We start from the raw sequence: 16197 nt of genomic DNA on the forward strand, positions 1-16197 counted from the left end.
GCTTTTGTCACGTTGGTTTTGAGCTCTGTCAGAAGAAAAGGCAAGCCACTGCCTTCCTTCTCCCCGGCTCTTTAGTTTCCAGGCTTGATGGATATAAAGGTTGTTAGGCTTGGCCCCTTGCCCCAGTCTGAAGAAAGCTGTTACATTGTACATTTCAGATAGGTTTAACTCAGCCTTCTGTTTTAATTGATTTCAGTTTTAAATTTGAGTTGATCTCAAGGAACCCCCCTATCCTGACCCCAGCTTCAGATTGGGACTTTCATAGTTCTTAATAGGCAGGATGGGATTGGCTGAGCATTTCAGGATGGTCACCTCGGAAGAGGCAAGCGAGAAGTAGAAGCAGCAGCTCTCTTCCTTCAAGCTGAATTCTGGGACCTGGGGAGTGAGGGTCATGGGGACCAGCTGTACACCAGGCAGCTCCAGCACTCCTGGAGGGGGCTCAAGATTTGTATGGAGATAATCTGATCGTTTATTTTGTGGATCTGTGGTTGTGTTTGTGACAGTGATTGCCAGGATGGGCTTTGGGTCATCGTCAGGCAACCTGAACCTTGTGTAGTGCCTTTGCAGAGTTGGAGAATTCTTGCTCACGTGGCTCTTGTCATTCAACTTGGAGAAAACTGTTAATCGGTACTCATTTTTTAAAAATCCTTAACACGAGGAGTTCTTTTTCTCCTTCAAGCTGGACTAAAGCTCAAAACTAAAGTTATCAGGTCAGCTGGCTCAGCGGTTTGTTTTTCATAAATTTGGCAATGTTTTTGAGAAATCTTATTTTTCAGACTACTTTGTGTGAATGGAAGGTGACATTTCTGTTTGCCAGCTACAGATTCACAGGATGAGACACAAGCTATAATTCATGTGGTTCCATTTAGAATTTTAAGACGTAAAGAAAAAGAGCCCATCTGGGATAAGCAGTGGAGCAAGAGCCTGAAGGTTTCTAGCTGTGACACTGTTTCCTTCTGCACCCTAAGGAGTCACCCCATATTCTTCTGTCTACACCTCTTCCAAGTTGTCAGAGGGGAGGTGAAGTTCATAGACTTTACAAGAATCCATTTGTGAAGATGAGAATGATGCAGCGTTATTATAACCACGTATTGAGTACCTTTTATATCCAAGGAATAGGAACTGTGCTAAGTGCTTTACACGTATTATCTCTACTCCTTATGACAGACCTGCAAGGAAGCTGTTATTCTTCCCATTTTACAAAAGTGAAACTTGGATTAGTTGAGTAATTTGCCTCAATCACAGAGCTGCAGAATGGCAGAGCCAGACATGAAGACAGGTCTCTCTGGATCCAAAGCTCATGCGCTGTGCACTAGGCCCCACTGTATCTATTCAGATTGCCAATTAGCGCTCAGAAAATCATCATGCTTTGTCAGTTCTCTAATTTGGGATTATGCAGATGAACCAGGTCCTTATCAGGGGCTCAAGGAGAGGCAGAAGAGTAAATCTATTCTTTTGAAAATACTAACGGAAAGAAAGAAAAAAAAACAAAACAAACCTCTATTCTTTCTCACCTATATTTTTCTTTCCTACCTCATGCTCCTGTCCTATTTTTTAATTAATTAATTTATTTATTGGCTGCATTGGGTCTTCGTTGCTGTGCGCAGGCTTTCTCTAGTTGCGACGGGCGGGGGCTACTCTTTGTTGCGGTGCGCGGGCTTCTCATTGCAGTGGCTTCTCTTGTTGCGGAGCATGGGCTCTAGGCGCGCAGGGTTCAGTAGTTGTGGCACGGGGGCTCAGTAGTTGTGGCTTGCGGACTCTAGAGCGCAGGCTCAGTAGTTGTGGCACATGGGCTTAGTTGCTCTGCGGCATGTGGGATCTTCCTGGACCAGGGCTCGAACCCATGTCCCCTGCATTGGCAGGCAGATTCTTAGCCACTGCACCACCAGGGAAGTCCTCCTATTTTTTTAAACGGAATCAAAATCCCATATCAAAATTATCTGCTTTAGGGCAGGGAGTAATTATAATGCTTATTCTTTGATTGCTGCCCGCTTATCCCTGTATTCCACAGAAGGGATGCTAAAGCCCGAGAGAAAGGTAGTTCCCTTTCTTAGAGGCCTATTTTATTTGAAAATGTGAAAACAAGAAACTGGGAATTCTACTTGAAGTCCTGTCTTGTAGTAACGATGGTTCATAGACAGCTGGACCATTGAGATGGAGACTCCTTTTGCCAAAGCTGCCTTTGGCTATCCAGGCCCAACTCAGAACAGGAAGAGGTAATCGCATTTCCAAAAAAGCCATGATTCATTCTGCATTCCCATCTGCACCCCGTATCATCCTCTTTGGGCTTCATCACCCTCTAAAACTTCCCCATCAAAGTCTTTCTAGAGGCAGGTTAGTTCTTCACGGACATTGTCTCAAGTAATTTTAGGATATATGCAGGCGAAGAATGTGGAAAGCTGTCGAACATGCTGTGCACACTCCCCAAGTGCAAGTCCCGATGTCATCCAGGGTGGAGAAACGTCTACACTTAACCCAAGCAGCTAGCCTGTTTTCTATACGTATTGCAGAAAGAGGGGCTGTTTGTTGCCTTGTGAAATTAACATGGCAAAAGTTCCATGTTCTTGGGCTTCCCTGGTGGCGCAGTGGTTGAGAATCTGCCTGCCAATGCAGGGGACACGGGTTCGAGCCCTGGTCTGGGAAGATCCCACATGCCGCAGAGCACCTAGGCCCGTGAGCCACAATTACTGAGCCTGCGCGTCTGGAGCCTGTGCTCCGCAACAAGAGAGGCCGCGGTAGTGAAAGGCCCGCGCACCGCGATGAAGAGTGACCCCCACTTGCTGCAACTAGAGAAAGCTCTCGCACAGAAACAAAGACCCTACACAGCCAAAAATAAATAAAATAAATAAATTAAAATAAAACAAAACAAAACAAAAGTTCCACGTTCTTTTGTTCTGCTAGTGTGTTAGGTTTTCTCAGTTCCAGAGGATTAATGGCAGGGATTCTGTTCATCTCAAAGTAGACATTGAAGATACATGCTGAGGACACGCCCCTGGATTGTCAGAGTAATATACCAGATCTGACGTGTACCACTTTGCCACCACTACCTAAGGTTCAAAATAATCCTTTGGTCTGTAAACAGACTCAGACTTCCAAGGGAAAGCACAGCTGGCACTTAGTGGATGTCTGCCGGGTGCCGGGCACCGTGCTGCTAAACGCGTTACTGTGCGTCCTCACACCTTCTCGTGTGTGAAGACGGTGCTTCTGTTCCATCTTCATAGTCAGAGAAACAGGTAGAAAGTGACTGACTTGTTCAAGATCACAGAGCTGGTAAGGGATACACCTGAGATTCGAAGCTCTTTCCAGAGACTGTGCTTTCTGTGAAATGTTACTGTCCATACAGTCCTAGGACCTCAGAGGCATCTTGTTTGGTCTCTAAAGTTAGTACATTTCAAATAAAAGTGCACATTGTGTTGCTGAAGGCATTTCATTGCATCAGAAAATTCTTACCTATTTAGAGTTTAAATCAATTTCCCTGTAACTTCCACCCAGCCATTGGTCATGGTTCTAACTTCAGAGGCCATAGAAAACAATTCCCCTTTCATCTGATAATCCTTCTGATATCCCTAGTGTGTTAGTCAAGGTCCAGGTGGGAGACAGAAACCACACAGTAACTGGAACAGGAAAAGTTTAATATAAAGAATTACTAACTAGGAATAGGAGATTGGTGACTAAACGGTAAAAAAGAGCTCTCTAAGGATTACAGGAAATAAACTTGGGAGGGCCTCTTCCCCAGCTAGGTCTGAGATTCAGACCTGGTTGGAGACAGTGTGGCTGCAGCCCAGTGCATGGTGAAGGTTCTCAGGTGCCACAGGCCAAGACTGGCAAACAAGAAACCAGCAGCCCCCTTGGGTACCCATGGAATTCAACGGGAAGTCGTCCAGGGGGTGTTATCAGGCCAGCCGGGGTACTGTCGAGGGCTTCAGTTCACTGAGATGCTGTTGAAGGTATCTGCAGAACTTGCTGGAAAGCTGCCTGCAGAGGAGCTGTCGGCCTCACTGGGAAGTATGTTGGGGTGTCTACCGAACCTGCTGGGAAGCTGCCCTTGGGGGTGCCTCTTCTAAGACCCTTGGAGCACCCCAGCGTGTTACATGGATGTATTGTAAATTATGCGTAAGAGATTTTACCTGCAGTCAGTTAAGACAGGTTTTTTCCCTCCTGATTTTCCCTCTGTCACACTTCTCCTTCAGTATGGTGACTTTGGAGCGGCCACAGGCATTTTGGGGCTTCAAGACTCAACAAAAACTAGACCTTCCCACAATTACGTGTTGGGTTTTTGGAAGCAGTATGATACCTTTTCTGTTCTCATTTGATAAATGTTGCGTGAAGAACAAACTGCCCTCTGTAAAGAACACTGAGGTCTGTGGACGTGGGTCCTGTACTGAAGAAGTATTAATTTCATGCTATGCTAAACACAACACTTTAAAATAAGGAACCTGAGGTTAAATTGCTTCAGTCATTTCAAAGTAGAATGGGAAAAATGTAAGGCAAGTCATGAGTTTGTGTTTCTTCAGTATGCCAGAAAATCCCATGTAATTGGACCTAGATATTCGATATTTACCCTGTAAATTGGTCATGATGAGAAACCAAACCCAGTGAGTCAGGAGAGCAGGGCTGTCGAGGCGGTAAGGTGCTAAGTTAGGAAAGCTGAACTCATTCAGGGCCACAGTTCTGTGAGGGTGGATTTGGCAGCCTTGGGAGCTGTTGGTGATGGCGTGGCCGGGGCAGGCGCTTTTGTCTTCAGCACGTGTATTTCCCAGCAGAGCTGCAGGCAGGTTTTGAGCTAGGGTGTACCTACCTGGAAGGATTGTGCAGAGGTGGTAGAGTCCTGGTGTTCAAACCACGGGCCTGAGAATGAGGCGGTCCAGAGCCCATTCGTCCTCTCATCACCGTGACCTTCATCAAGTCATTTTGCTCCTCTGTCTCTCAATTGTGAGTTGAAGCCGCTTTGTGGATCCTGGTTAAGACAACATTGAGAATCAGAGTGTTGTAAGGATGTAGAGAGGATAGAAATATTTACAATGTAAGATATTATAAAAACGCACCTATAAGAGTTTCTCCTTGCACAGCTGTGCGTGTGGATTTCATGAGAGTCCTGGGTGTGAGTTGATTCTTCCATCTTTGTGATGCGATGCTTTCACCAGTTTATCTCCTCACAGAAGTTAGGAGAGTAATAAATACCTTGGTTTTTCTTTTTCCAGATTCTCTGTGGCCCAAAATCCGGGTTCCATTAAAAGTTGTAAGAACTGCTGAAAACAAGTTGAGTAACCGTTTCTTCCCTTACGATGAAATCGAGACGGAGGCCGTTCTGGCTATTGACGACGATATCATTATGCTGACCTCTGATGAGCTGCAGTTCGGTTATGAGGTAAGGAGGTTTCAAACAGTGCATTTACAATTTTGGTATTTGTTGCCCATTATTGCTTGTCTTTCCTAATAAAGAGTGTTATATTTCATTCTGTAAAGTCATAATTTCTAAATTCTAGTAGCGTCCAAAAGCTGTGCGTAGGAGTGTAGGTTATGAAGCTGTTCTTTAGAACTTTGGGGAAACCCTATTCCAAAATGACAACTGTGCCATCCACCAGTTTTGGGAACTCCCAGGGAGAGTCCCAGGGGACATTTTCAAAAGAGCGTCTGTGGCGTTTAACAAGCACTTTAATTGATGTCTCCTTGAATACCACTTCCCCGACTCAAGCAGCTGGGCACAGCAACAATAAAAACATCAATAAGCGAAGAAGCTGGCGACACTGACAAACAGAAAGCAGACCCTGTTGATGGCTTTCTTTCTGAGTTTTAAGTGGAGAGGCTGGCTGCCTGTCTTTGGGGAGAAACGTTCTCTATCACCATTCATTCGATGTGGCTGATGGATTAGACTGGGTTCAGGGGTTAAGTATGGAGACCAGTAAAGGTCTCCCCAGGGGAAAGTGCCAGAGCTGAGGCCTGGTGAAAAGCAGTAGGAATTGATGAGTCCTGTCAGGGAGGATGTACGCGAGATGCGTGATGGCGACAGGCTGAGGCCTGCGGCTGGGGGGGTGTAATGGTGGTATCAGACCCAAGCAAAACAGAGTGTACGAATCAATTAGCTACAGCTGGCACAGGGGAGAGCGGGCAAGTTTATCGCCTGTAGTCGTCCTGTCTTTGGGAGAGAGGTAACCATTTTTAGGATTTGTTAAGTTTGAGGTTCTAAGAAATCATGAAATTTTATCTAATGAAGCAATGTGTGGTACATACATTTATTATAGAAATTTACTTTCTAAGCCTTAAATCGGAAGTGGATTTTAAGGGGAAGAAATAGGAATCCCCCTACCACTGCCACCACCAAAAATTAAAAGCTCAAGTTTTCCCAGGTTTTTACTATATATATAAAATATATTTATATATCCATTGCGTATAAAAGAAATTGTGAAATAGGCTGGTGTGTGATACCTTGGTCGATGTCATTACCGGCCAGTGAAAGGCATGAGACTAGCTAGTAAAACATACACTCATCTTTCTGGATTTATTTCTATTCATATTGGTCTCTTTCTTTCGTATCATCACGTCTAGGGTGTTGGATGATTTTTCATACACTGTCATTCCCATTTTTTAAAAAAGCAAATTACCTACTTACTCCTCTAAGTAATAAGTAGGCAACTCATGGCAAAACCAGTTTTTCTGCCGGTGTTTTCTCTCTCCATTGCATGTAATGGCTTCAAACTATACCCATGTGTTTATTTTTGTGGTAGAAGGAAAGTTGAAAAAGGGAACATTCCAGATGATGTAGCCAAGATGGACAGAGTGCTACCTCTTTGATATTTCAGTTGGTCTAAATGAAGTCTAATAAAAGGAAGATAGACTAGATGAATTCCTTTCAACCTTGAGTTGAAATCTTGGGATCTCATGAATATTGAAACCTGGGATCTCTTTCAACCTTGAGTTCGTTTCAAGCAGCAAAAAATGTGTTGATGAGAGGAAGTGCAAAACCGGGAGGGACTGAGCTTGAATCTTCACCCCTTTCCTCTGATGCCCTGTGTTTACTCCACATTACCTCTAAAGAAGTAATGTGTATCAGAGGAGTAGGGGGCAGGGAAACCCCTCATCTCCAGTAATTGGGATCTTCTCCAGATGCTATGAAAGGAACAACTTTCCTAACTACTATCTATATACAACTTACTATGTTCCTGTCAATTTACTGGGTGTTTACATACATTAATGATCTTTTCCCAAACCTGCAAGGCAGTTATTGTTTTTCTCCTTCTTTACTGAGTCTAAGCAAGGTTAAGATAACTTGCCTACAGTCACGCAGCTAAATAAGTGGAAGAGTTGGGGTTTAAATTCAAGTTTGTGTGACACTATACTGTCTTCCCTGAGGATTTTTACCATGTCAGAGACTACTGGTCCTCAAAAGTAGTCCTCAGAACCATCAGCGTATCACTTGTCCATCACTAAATTACCTTGCCGCTAAGGAAAACTAATATATTTTTCAGGCATCCCTACCACTAGTGCTTTAGGGTAACTTTGTAAAGTTATTTCTTGTATAGTAATTAATATAATGAACAAAGTTAGGACAGTACTGGGCCCAAGTTTCTACTCTGTCACCATGGACAACTTATGTAATCTCTCTGGGTTGTAGTTTATTCTTATATAAAATGGCACTAACAGTATCTGCTTCATTGGGTTGTCACGTACATTAGATGAGATTGTGTAGCACCACCACATGGGCAGCGCTCAGGAAGTGCCCGTTCTGGGTGGTGGGCAATATGCTCTTATGCTCTTTATGAGATACCACATTAGCTGCTGCTACCACGACTGCTGCTGTCATTCTCATGATTCCGCTGATTCATGAGGAAAGTTGGTGGTTGTTTCCATCATTCAGAAGGGACAATTCTCTTCTGGAGAGGGTACCCAGTTTTGTGTTGAATCGGAAGACAGAAGAAGATGGTGCTCCTAAATCCTGTTTTTTTATGCCAAAGGCTAGGATTATTTTCAAGCAAGCTTGACGGATTAAGTGAATAAACAAATCAGTTAACAAAAATTTATGTCCTAGGAGAGTTATGTCGGAGCCCAGAACTACTTCTTTGTCACAGTTATCACAGTGTGTTAGGATTATATCTATCTTGTTGACTGCTATTCATCCTTCAGCACTCAGATCAAAAGAAGCTTTCAGAAAGTCTCCAGACTAGAGCACTCTACCTCTTTGTAAGCAAATAATTGTGAAGTGTGTTGTTTAGTGTCTGCTTTTCTTCTGGAATGTAAGCCCCATAGGGACAGAACCATGGCTGTCTTGTTCATTGCTGTATCCTCTTTGCCTAACCCAGTTCAATCCATTCATCAGTTACTCAGTAATATTTGATGAATGAATAAATCTTCATTACCAGCATGCATATGAAAGATAGGAGACAGATTATTCTGGCCTGCATGCCTTTCCACTTCACTGTGATCCATAATCTGGATACGGTCGTTTTAGAAAGCAGCTTGGAGTTTAAAATGTTAAACATATATCTACCATGTGACCCCGCCATTCTTCTCACAGAGGTTCACCCTAGAGAAATAAGAGCATATGTATATACAAGTACTTGTACGCTAATACAGGTATTAGTATTTGTACTTGCAGCTTTTATTTGTAAAAGCCAAAAACTGGAGGGAAAAAAAACAAAACAAAACCCAAAGTCTATCAAAAGTTGAACGAATAAACTAATTGTTGTATATCCATACAATAGAATACTACTCAGTAATAAATTGGTGAGCTATTGATACATACAACAACATGGATGTATTTAAAAATAATTATGCCGAGTGAGAGAAGCAAGACGAAAAAGAGAACGTATTTTATGATTTCATTTATAGAAAATACAAACTAATCTTTAGTGATCAAAAGATCGGTGGCTGCCTGGAGAAGGGGTAGGGAGGGTCAGCTTGAAAAATGTATTAAAAGGGGGGCCACATAGGTTCAGTGCAAACCACAAAACATTGCTGAGAGAAATCGAACAACTTCACAAACAGAAAGATGTATCATACGTCTGAATCCAAAGACTCACTATTATTAAGGTGTAAGTTCTCCCCAAACTGATTTATAGATTCAAAGCAAGCCCAGTCAAAATCCCAGAAGGCTTTTTAAAAAGTTAAAATTGACAAGCTAGTTCTAAAATTGAAATGGAAACACAATGGGCCTGAAAAAGCCAAAGCAATTTTAAGAAAGAAGGGCAAAATTGCAGGCCTACCTTATTTTAAGACTTCTATAAAGCTACAGTAATCAGGACTCTGTGGTACTGGTGTAAACTTAGACGTGTAGATCAATGAAATAGAATAGAGTCCAGAAATAGACCACACGTGTCATCAATCAGTTTTCAGCAAAAGACCCAAGTCAGTTCAATAGCGGTGGGACAGGCTTTTCACTAAATGGTGCTGGAGTAATTTGATATCCATATGTCAGTTCAGAATGGATCCTAGCCCTAAATGCAGGAACTAAAATTATAAAGCTTCTTAAAGAAAACAGTGGAAAAAGTTCTAGTGTACCTGAGCTAAGCAATGTTTTTTATTTTTTTAAGTAAGAGACAAATAGCATGGTTTATAAAAGAAACCAAATTGGACTTCATCAAAATTAACACTTAAAAAGACACTTCTAAGAAAATAAAAAGGCAAGTCATAGACTGGGAAAAGTATTTTCAAAATATATAAAGAACTCTCATACCTCTATAATAAGAAAACAAGTCAGTTAAAAATGGGCAGAAGATTTGAACAGTTATTTCGTAAAAGAAGATATAGAGATGTAAACTAACATACGAAAAAACTCTCCACCTCATAGTCATTAGGGCAATTCTAAAGTAAAAGCACAATGAGTTACCACTATATACCCACTAGAATGATGAAATAAAATTTAAAATACTGATAGTGCCACACGTTGGTTAGACTGTGGAGCAACTTAGAACTCTCATAAGTATTGGTAAAAATGCTAAATGGTACAACCAGGTTGGAAAAATGTTTAGCAGGTTCTCATAAAGTTAAAAAAATGTTATACTTTTCATATGACCCAGCTTCCAAAAGAAATAAAAACGTATGTGTATGGACTTACATATACTACCAAATGTAAAATAGATAGCTAGTGGGAAGCAGCCGCATAGCACAGGGAGATCAGCTGGGTGCTTTGTGACCACCTAGAGGGGTGGGATAGAGAGGGTGGGAGGGAGACGCAAGAGGGAGGAGATATGGGGATATATGTATATGTATAGCTGATACACTTTGTTATACAGCAGAAACCAACACACCACTGTAAAGCAATTATACTCCAATAAAGATGTTAAAAAAATTAAAAAACAAAACAAACAACAACAAAAAACCCCACAAATTATCACTATCAGGAATGAAAAGGAATTAAGGAAGTGTTGTCACTATAGATCCTACAGGCATTAAAAGAATATTATGAAAATTTATATGAAATGTAAAAATTCTTTGAAAATTACAACTTAACGTAAAATTAAACAGAATATGTACCCTCTATTAAAGAAATTGAAGTTGTTATCAAAATCTTCCTACAAGGGAAAATCCAGGCCCAGATGGTTTTACTGGTGATTTCTTGAAAATAAAGTGATAGTTTCAGGTTGGAGATAAACTTAGAGATAATCTAGCTTGCTCACTTTTAATTATAGATAAGGCCCATCCATAAACTATATGAAGCCCATAAATGACTTATCCAATATCACCCAGTTAGTAAGTGGCACTTAATAAGGGCATATAACTCATTTTGGTGCTATTTTCCCCATACTATGCCACCTGGGAAGATTTCATTATGTAACTGTCCTATTTCTGCCTCTGTGCCGTTCAAACCCATTTGTTTGAAACCTCTCTTTGATGAAGGTAAAAACACCTGAACATTTTGTTTCATATTAATATTAACAAATAAGAATCCATATCATTCAGGAAAACAGAATCTATACTAATTGTTTCAACAGAATGGATTTAGTATATGAAATTTTCTAATAGAGGTATTAGAGAGCTGAGAGGGCAAAAAGAGGCTACTGAAAGTATAACGAGAGAATAACTCCAGGGAGCGTCCACTACCCCTAGGATGGGAGGAACAAAGGAAGAGAGGGAAGAGGCTGGGTTTATTAGAACCTAGAAGCTTGGAAGAGACCCCCCACCCCACCCCGTCACCCCCGGGGCTGGGCCTTAAACCTCTGAGGAGGGGCCACTGGCTGGCTATTGCTAGAATTTCTGAGGGGTCAGGGTAAGGCTGGCTCTGCCGGAAGAGGCTAGAACCACATTCTGCTGCTGGGGTGAAATGCCACACTGTCGGGAAAAGCAGGCAAAACAGGAAGTAATTCCCTTCTCCTTTTCTCTAGTTTTCCAGTCTCTCTCTAGTGCACCCTGTTGGTAGACCACCTAGCAAAGGTGAGATGTTTGCAGAGTCTCAGCCCTAGCATCACAAGGCAGAATTTAGAAGCAGGGCTTTTGGGGCTACAAGTCAGCAGCTTTATAACCAGTGCAGTCTACCCCTTTGGCTACTCCAAAGCATCCATACAGACCCTTCTACACATATTTGAACTTCCATGCAGCAACAGTAACAACTGCATTCTTTTCACTAAGAAGGATGCAGCAGCTGTCCTTTATACATGTAGAGGCCTTGCATTCCCTCCCCTAGAAGGTGAGACACAGAGTCCCAATAGTCATAATATCAGTCTCTGGTTAATTATTTATTCTTTCTTTAATTTTGTCACAATTCTACTTAATATTCTGTAACTTAGTGAATAAATTATAGGCTTCCAATTCTGGACAAGATTGAGCAAGCATGTTCCACCCTATTCCTAGAAAAAGAAGACAGACTGGCTAGGGTCCTCAGGACTTAAGGGATACTCCAGCAGTGAGTTCCCTTGGATTTTTTTTTTCCTTCCTGCCTCCCTCCTTCCCTCCCTCCTGTATACCCCAGCCTCAGTGCTGCAGAAGGCCATGACACTCATAGGCACAGATAACGAGCATACAAACGAAAAAACAAAAAAAAGAAAAACCCACTTTCTCTTGTAAGGACTGGGAAGAGGGCAGCCCTGCTGATGGAACCCTTTTGACTATACCTACTGTACACCAGGCAAACACCATGAAAGAAGCCATATGTACCCCTGCCAACTAGATGCTGTGACTGTGGGGATTGTCGTTCAGAGCCCTGCTGGCCATTCCCACCCTGCACTACCAGGAGACAGGAGCAGAGACGGCACTCCTCCCCTGTCCCCTCTCCACTCTGGAGACTGGGGGGTGGAACCCAGTTGACCTTCCATGTCCTCCATGAAGTGAATGCTAGGGAAGACGCAGCTGCAGAGACCGGGGGCTGGGGGGCGGTGTCCTGTCCACCATCCCCAGCCTGCACCAAGCAACAGACAGCAAAGAGACAGCACCTCATCCCTTCCCAACTCGAGAGTGGAGGGAAGGTTATGGGAAGGAGGGATTCCTCCTGGGCACACTGTCACCCCTCTCCCTTCAAATCAGCCCATGCATGAAACTGACTAGAATCAACACAGCAAAAGCTTTGAGAAAGAAACTATAGTGTAGAATACTGCCCAGGTTTCAAATTAGCCTCTGGGTAGCACACAAATTAGGCAGACCAGAATAGCACGATACAGCCTTTGAAAATTAAATTGATATTCAATCCACAGCCCACGAAAGTGGATCCGGACATGCACTCTGAACCTAAACTCCCTGCTAAACTAGAAAATGTGAAAGGCAGCAGCATCTCACAGTAACACTCAGCATGTTCAGGGAACAATCCAAAATTACTCCTCATACCAAGAACCAGGAAAATTGCAACTTTAATGAGAAAAGGTAATCAACAGTTGCCAACACCAAAATGACACAGATGTCGGAATTATCGACCAGGATATTAAAACTGCTATCATAAAAAAATCCTCTAATAAGTAATTATGAGCACCGTTGAAACAAATGCAAAAATAGAAAGTCTCAGCAAAGAAACAGAAGATATAAAGAAGAACCAGATGGAAATTTCAGTACTGAAAATTGCAGTAACCAAAATTTAAAACTCACTGGGTGGGTTCAATAGGTGAATGGAGATAACAGGAAAGAATTGGTGAACTTGAGGATAAATCAATAGGAATTATCCAATCTAAACAGCATGGAGAAAATAGATTGGAAAAAAAAAAAAAAGAACAGAGCCTCAGGGACCTGTGGGACAATCACAAAAGATATAACATTCGTGTCATCAGAGTCCCAGAAGGAGAAGAGAAAGAATGTGGGGCAGAAAAAAATATTTAAAGAAAGAGCTGAAAGCTTCCAAAATTTGCCAAAGGTCATTAAACTTATAGACTCAGGAGGCTGAGGAAACTACAGACATCTGAAGAATAAGTTATATAAACTATATACATTGTGTATACAGAATATATCATAGCTATAATTCTTATCTCAAATTGGAAAAGAAGAGACAAATAAATTGGTGTGTATATGGTAAGGAATCGAGAAAACTGCATAGCTGCTACATTCTTGCTTCTGCAGCTTGCTCATGAGCCATAGTTGATATTTATGACTTTCTTACACTGCTCATCCCACATCCTTTTATCCTCAGCCAGCACTCTAGTATGTTTATTACAGACCCAGTTTCTTTAATGACCCTAGTACTATTCAGGCTTTCTATCTCTTCTTGTGTTAGTTTTGATAAGCTGTGTGTTGTTTTTTTTTTTTTTAAGATGGTGAGTTCCATATTTTTTTTAATTAATTAATTAATTTATTTATTTATTTTTGGCTGTGTTGGGTCTTCGCCTCTGTGAGGGCTTTCTCTAGTTGCGGCAAGTGGGGGCCACTCTTCATCGAGGTGCGCGGGCCTCTCACTATCGCGGCCTCTCTTGTTGCGGAGCACAGGCTCCAGACGCACAGGCTCAGTAGTTGTGGCCCACGGGCCCAGTTGCTCCGCGGCATGTGGGATCCTCCCAGACCAGGGCTCGAACCCGTGTCCCCTGCATTAGCAGGCAGATTCTCAACTACTGCGCCACCAGGGAAGCCCATAAGCTGTGTTTTTCAAGGACTCTGTTCATTTAATTTAAATTGTGAAATGCATTGCTATAAAATCATAATATTATCTTGTTATTGTTTAAAGTTTATAAGATTTGGATTAGTGTGCTCTTTTTCATTCCTGATATTGATAACTTTTGTTTTCTCTCCTTTTCTTTATCAGCCTTGTTAGAGGTATATCAGTGTCATATTCTTTGCAAAGAATCAACTTTTGATTTTGTTGATTTTTCTTTAGTGTGTATTTGTTTTGTATTTCATTAACTACTCTTTTCTTGATTAATCTCTTCCTCTAATTTCATGAGTTTAAGTTGCTGTTATTTTTCTAACCTTTTGACTTGATAGCTTAGATCAGTGATTTCAGTATTTATTTTTCTAATATATGCATTTAAAGCTGTAAATTTCTCCTTAATTACTGCGTTAGGTAGCATCCCAAGTTTTGATTTGTCATGTTTTCATTATCCTTAAGTTTAAAATATTTTCTAATTTCTTTTTTAATATCTTCTTTGACCCATAGTTATATAAAAGTATATTGCTTACTTTTGTCAGTTTTTAAAGTTACCTTTTTCTTATTGAGTTCTGATTTGATTCCACTGTGGTCAGAAAATATACTCCATATGATTTCATCATTTTGAAATGTGTTGGGACTATATGGTTCAGTAAAAGGTCTATTTTGGTTAATGTTCTGTGTGCCCCTAAAAAGAGTCTACATTCTGCAGTTGTAGATTTAATGATCTTACTAGGTCAATTAGGTAAGGTTAGGTACATTGGCACTTTTAGTACAATCACAATATTCCCCTGCTTATTCTTCTCTAAAATAGGCATCTTCGTTTCTTCTGGTTTGGCTTTGTGTGTGTGTGTGTGTGTGTGTGTGTGTGTGTGTGTCTATAGCCTTTATTAGTTTTGTAGTAGTTAAATTCATTATCCTAGTTTAAATAAAAAATAGTTTAAACACAGTATTTAATATGTGAGAATCAAAGACAAACCATGCAGCAGACCTTTCTCACTGTGGCTCCAAAGCATTTTTAGAGAAATCTGGAGAGACAGAGGCGTCTCCCCATTTGGGAATTTTTCAGGAAGGGGCAGCCAGCGGTCCTCCAGTGTCTAAGGTGGTTTTACTAGTCCTTCCTGGAGCTGAAGAATAGACCAGATGACTTCCTAAAATCCCTCAGGTGTAATGAATCTAAGGGATCAGAAGTACAGGCAAATGTATAAGGTATGGGTTCATGTGGAAAAGAATCCAACTTGTATGCGTAAAAAGTGTCAAACTCCTTTGCTTTCCTGTGAAACCCAGAGAGATTGCTTGTGTGAGGATCCAGGGGTATTTGGAGGCAATGCCAACAGCTTTTTAGGAGTGAAAGGGAGAGCACAGCCGTCGCCTTAGCGGAGGAGAGCGTGGTGACCCGGGGTCTGTTTTGATGGTGTTTCTGCTGACGCCTCTTCTGGGGCCTGACATATGTTTCTCACAACGAGAGGGCATTTTAAAGCAGAGCTTTTGTTAGAGGGTTGGAAGCATCACTTTACAGAAACCATTTTAAAGCAGCAGGCTCCACAGCTTGCTGAAGGGGCACGGAGCAGAGTCTGAAGGCAGCTCGCAGATGGCACCCTCCCCGAGCTATGAGAGAGAAAGGTGGCCTCCCCTCAGAGCCCAGAGATGAAAGAGGAATGATGGGGGAAGGTCTACCTGGGCTGTTAGCTTGAAACCCGTCACGACCTCCGGAATCCCTTTCCCGGAGGAAGTTGCTGGAGCCACAGCAGTGCTCAGCCAGCTTCTGCGAAACCACAGCACACGTAGGGAACGTTAGCACTGTACTGGGGTCCACGGACAAGGCAGAAAGCTCTGTTTTTGAAGAAACCCGGCATCAGAACGGGAAGGGACCTTGGAGACCATCCTGTCACTTCATGCTTTATTGCTGAGAAAACTGAGGTGCGAAGAGGTTAAGTTACTTCTGTAAGGTGTTAAATGTACGTTGAATATAACCCTTTAAGGGACGCCCTAGCAAGTTCTTGGGAATGAAAGGCCAGAGCCTGTAGGAAAGGCCTTTTTTCTTCCAGTGTCTGTGACTTGAGGATACAGACATGTGGATTCAAGACCTAATGCCTGGGTATCATTATTTATTTAATTGGAAGAAAACATAGGGGTCATTTGCCTGTTTAAATGGGTCATATTCCCTGTTGGAAGGCAAAGAGCTTTGGGAAATGTTACATTCCCTCGCC

At 41.9% G+C, this 16197-nt stretch overlaps 1 protein-coding gene across 5 annotated transcripts in view; it reads left to right on the top strand.

Annotated features, from left to right (window-relative positions):
• EXT2 (exostosin glycosyltransferase 2) overlaps positions 1-16197 on the top strand; it is a 134392-nt gene that overhangs the window by 91401 nt on the left and 26794 nt on the right. For all 5 annotated transcript variants that reach the window (XM_036860832.1, XM_036860834.1, XM_036860833.1 and 2 more), the window contains one exon: positions 5202-5368. In XM_036860832.1, the coding sequence (XP_036716727.1) occupies positions 5202-5368 (167 nt within the window). The remainder of the gene's footprint in view (positions 1-5201; positions 5369-16197) is intronic.

Source organism: Balaenoptera musculus, chromosome 8, assembly GCF_009873245.2.
Source record: "Balaenoptera musculus isolate JJ_BM4_2016_0621 chromosome 8, mBalMus1.pri.v3, whole genome shotgun sequence".
Lineage (NCBI taxonomy): Eukaryota > Metazoa > Chordata > Mammalia > Artiodactyla > Balaenopteridae > Balaenoptera > Balaenoptera musculus.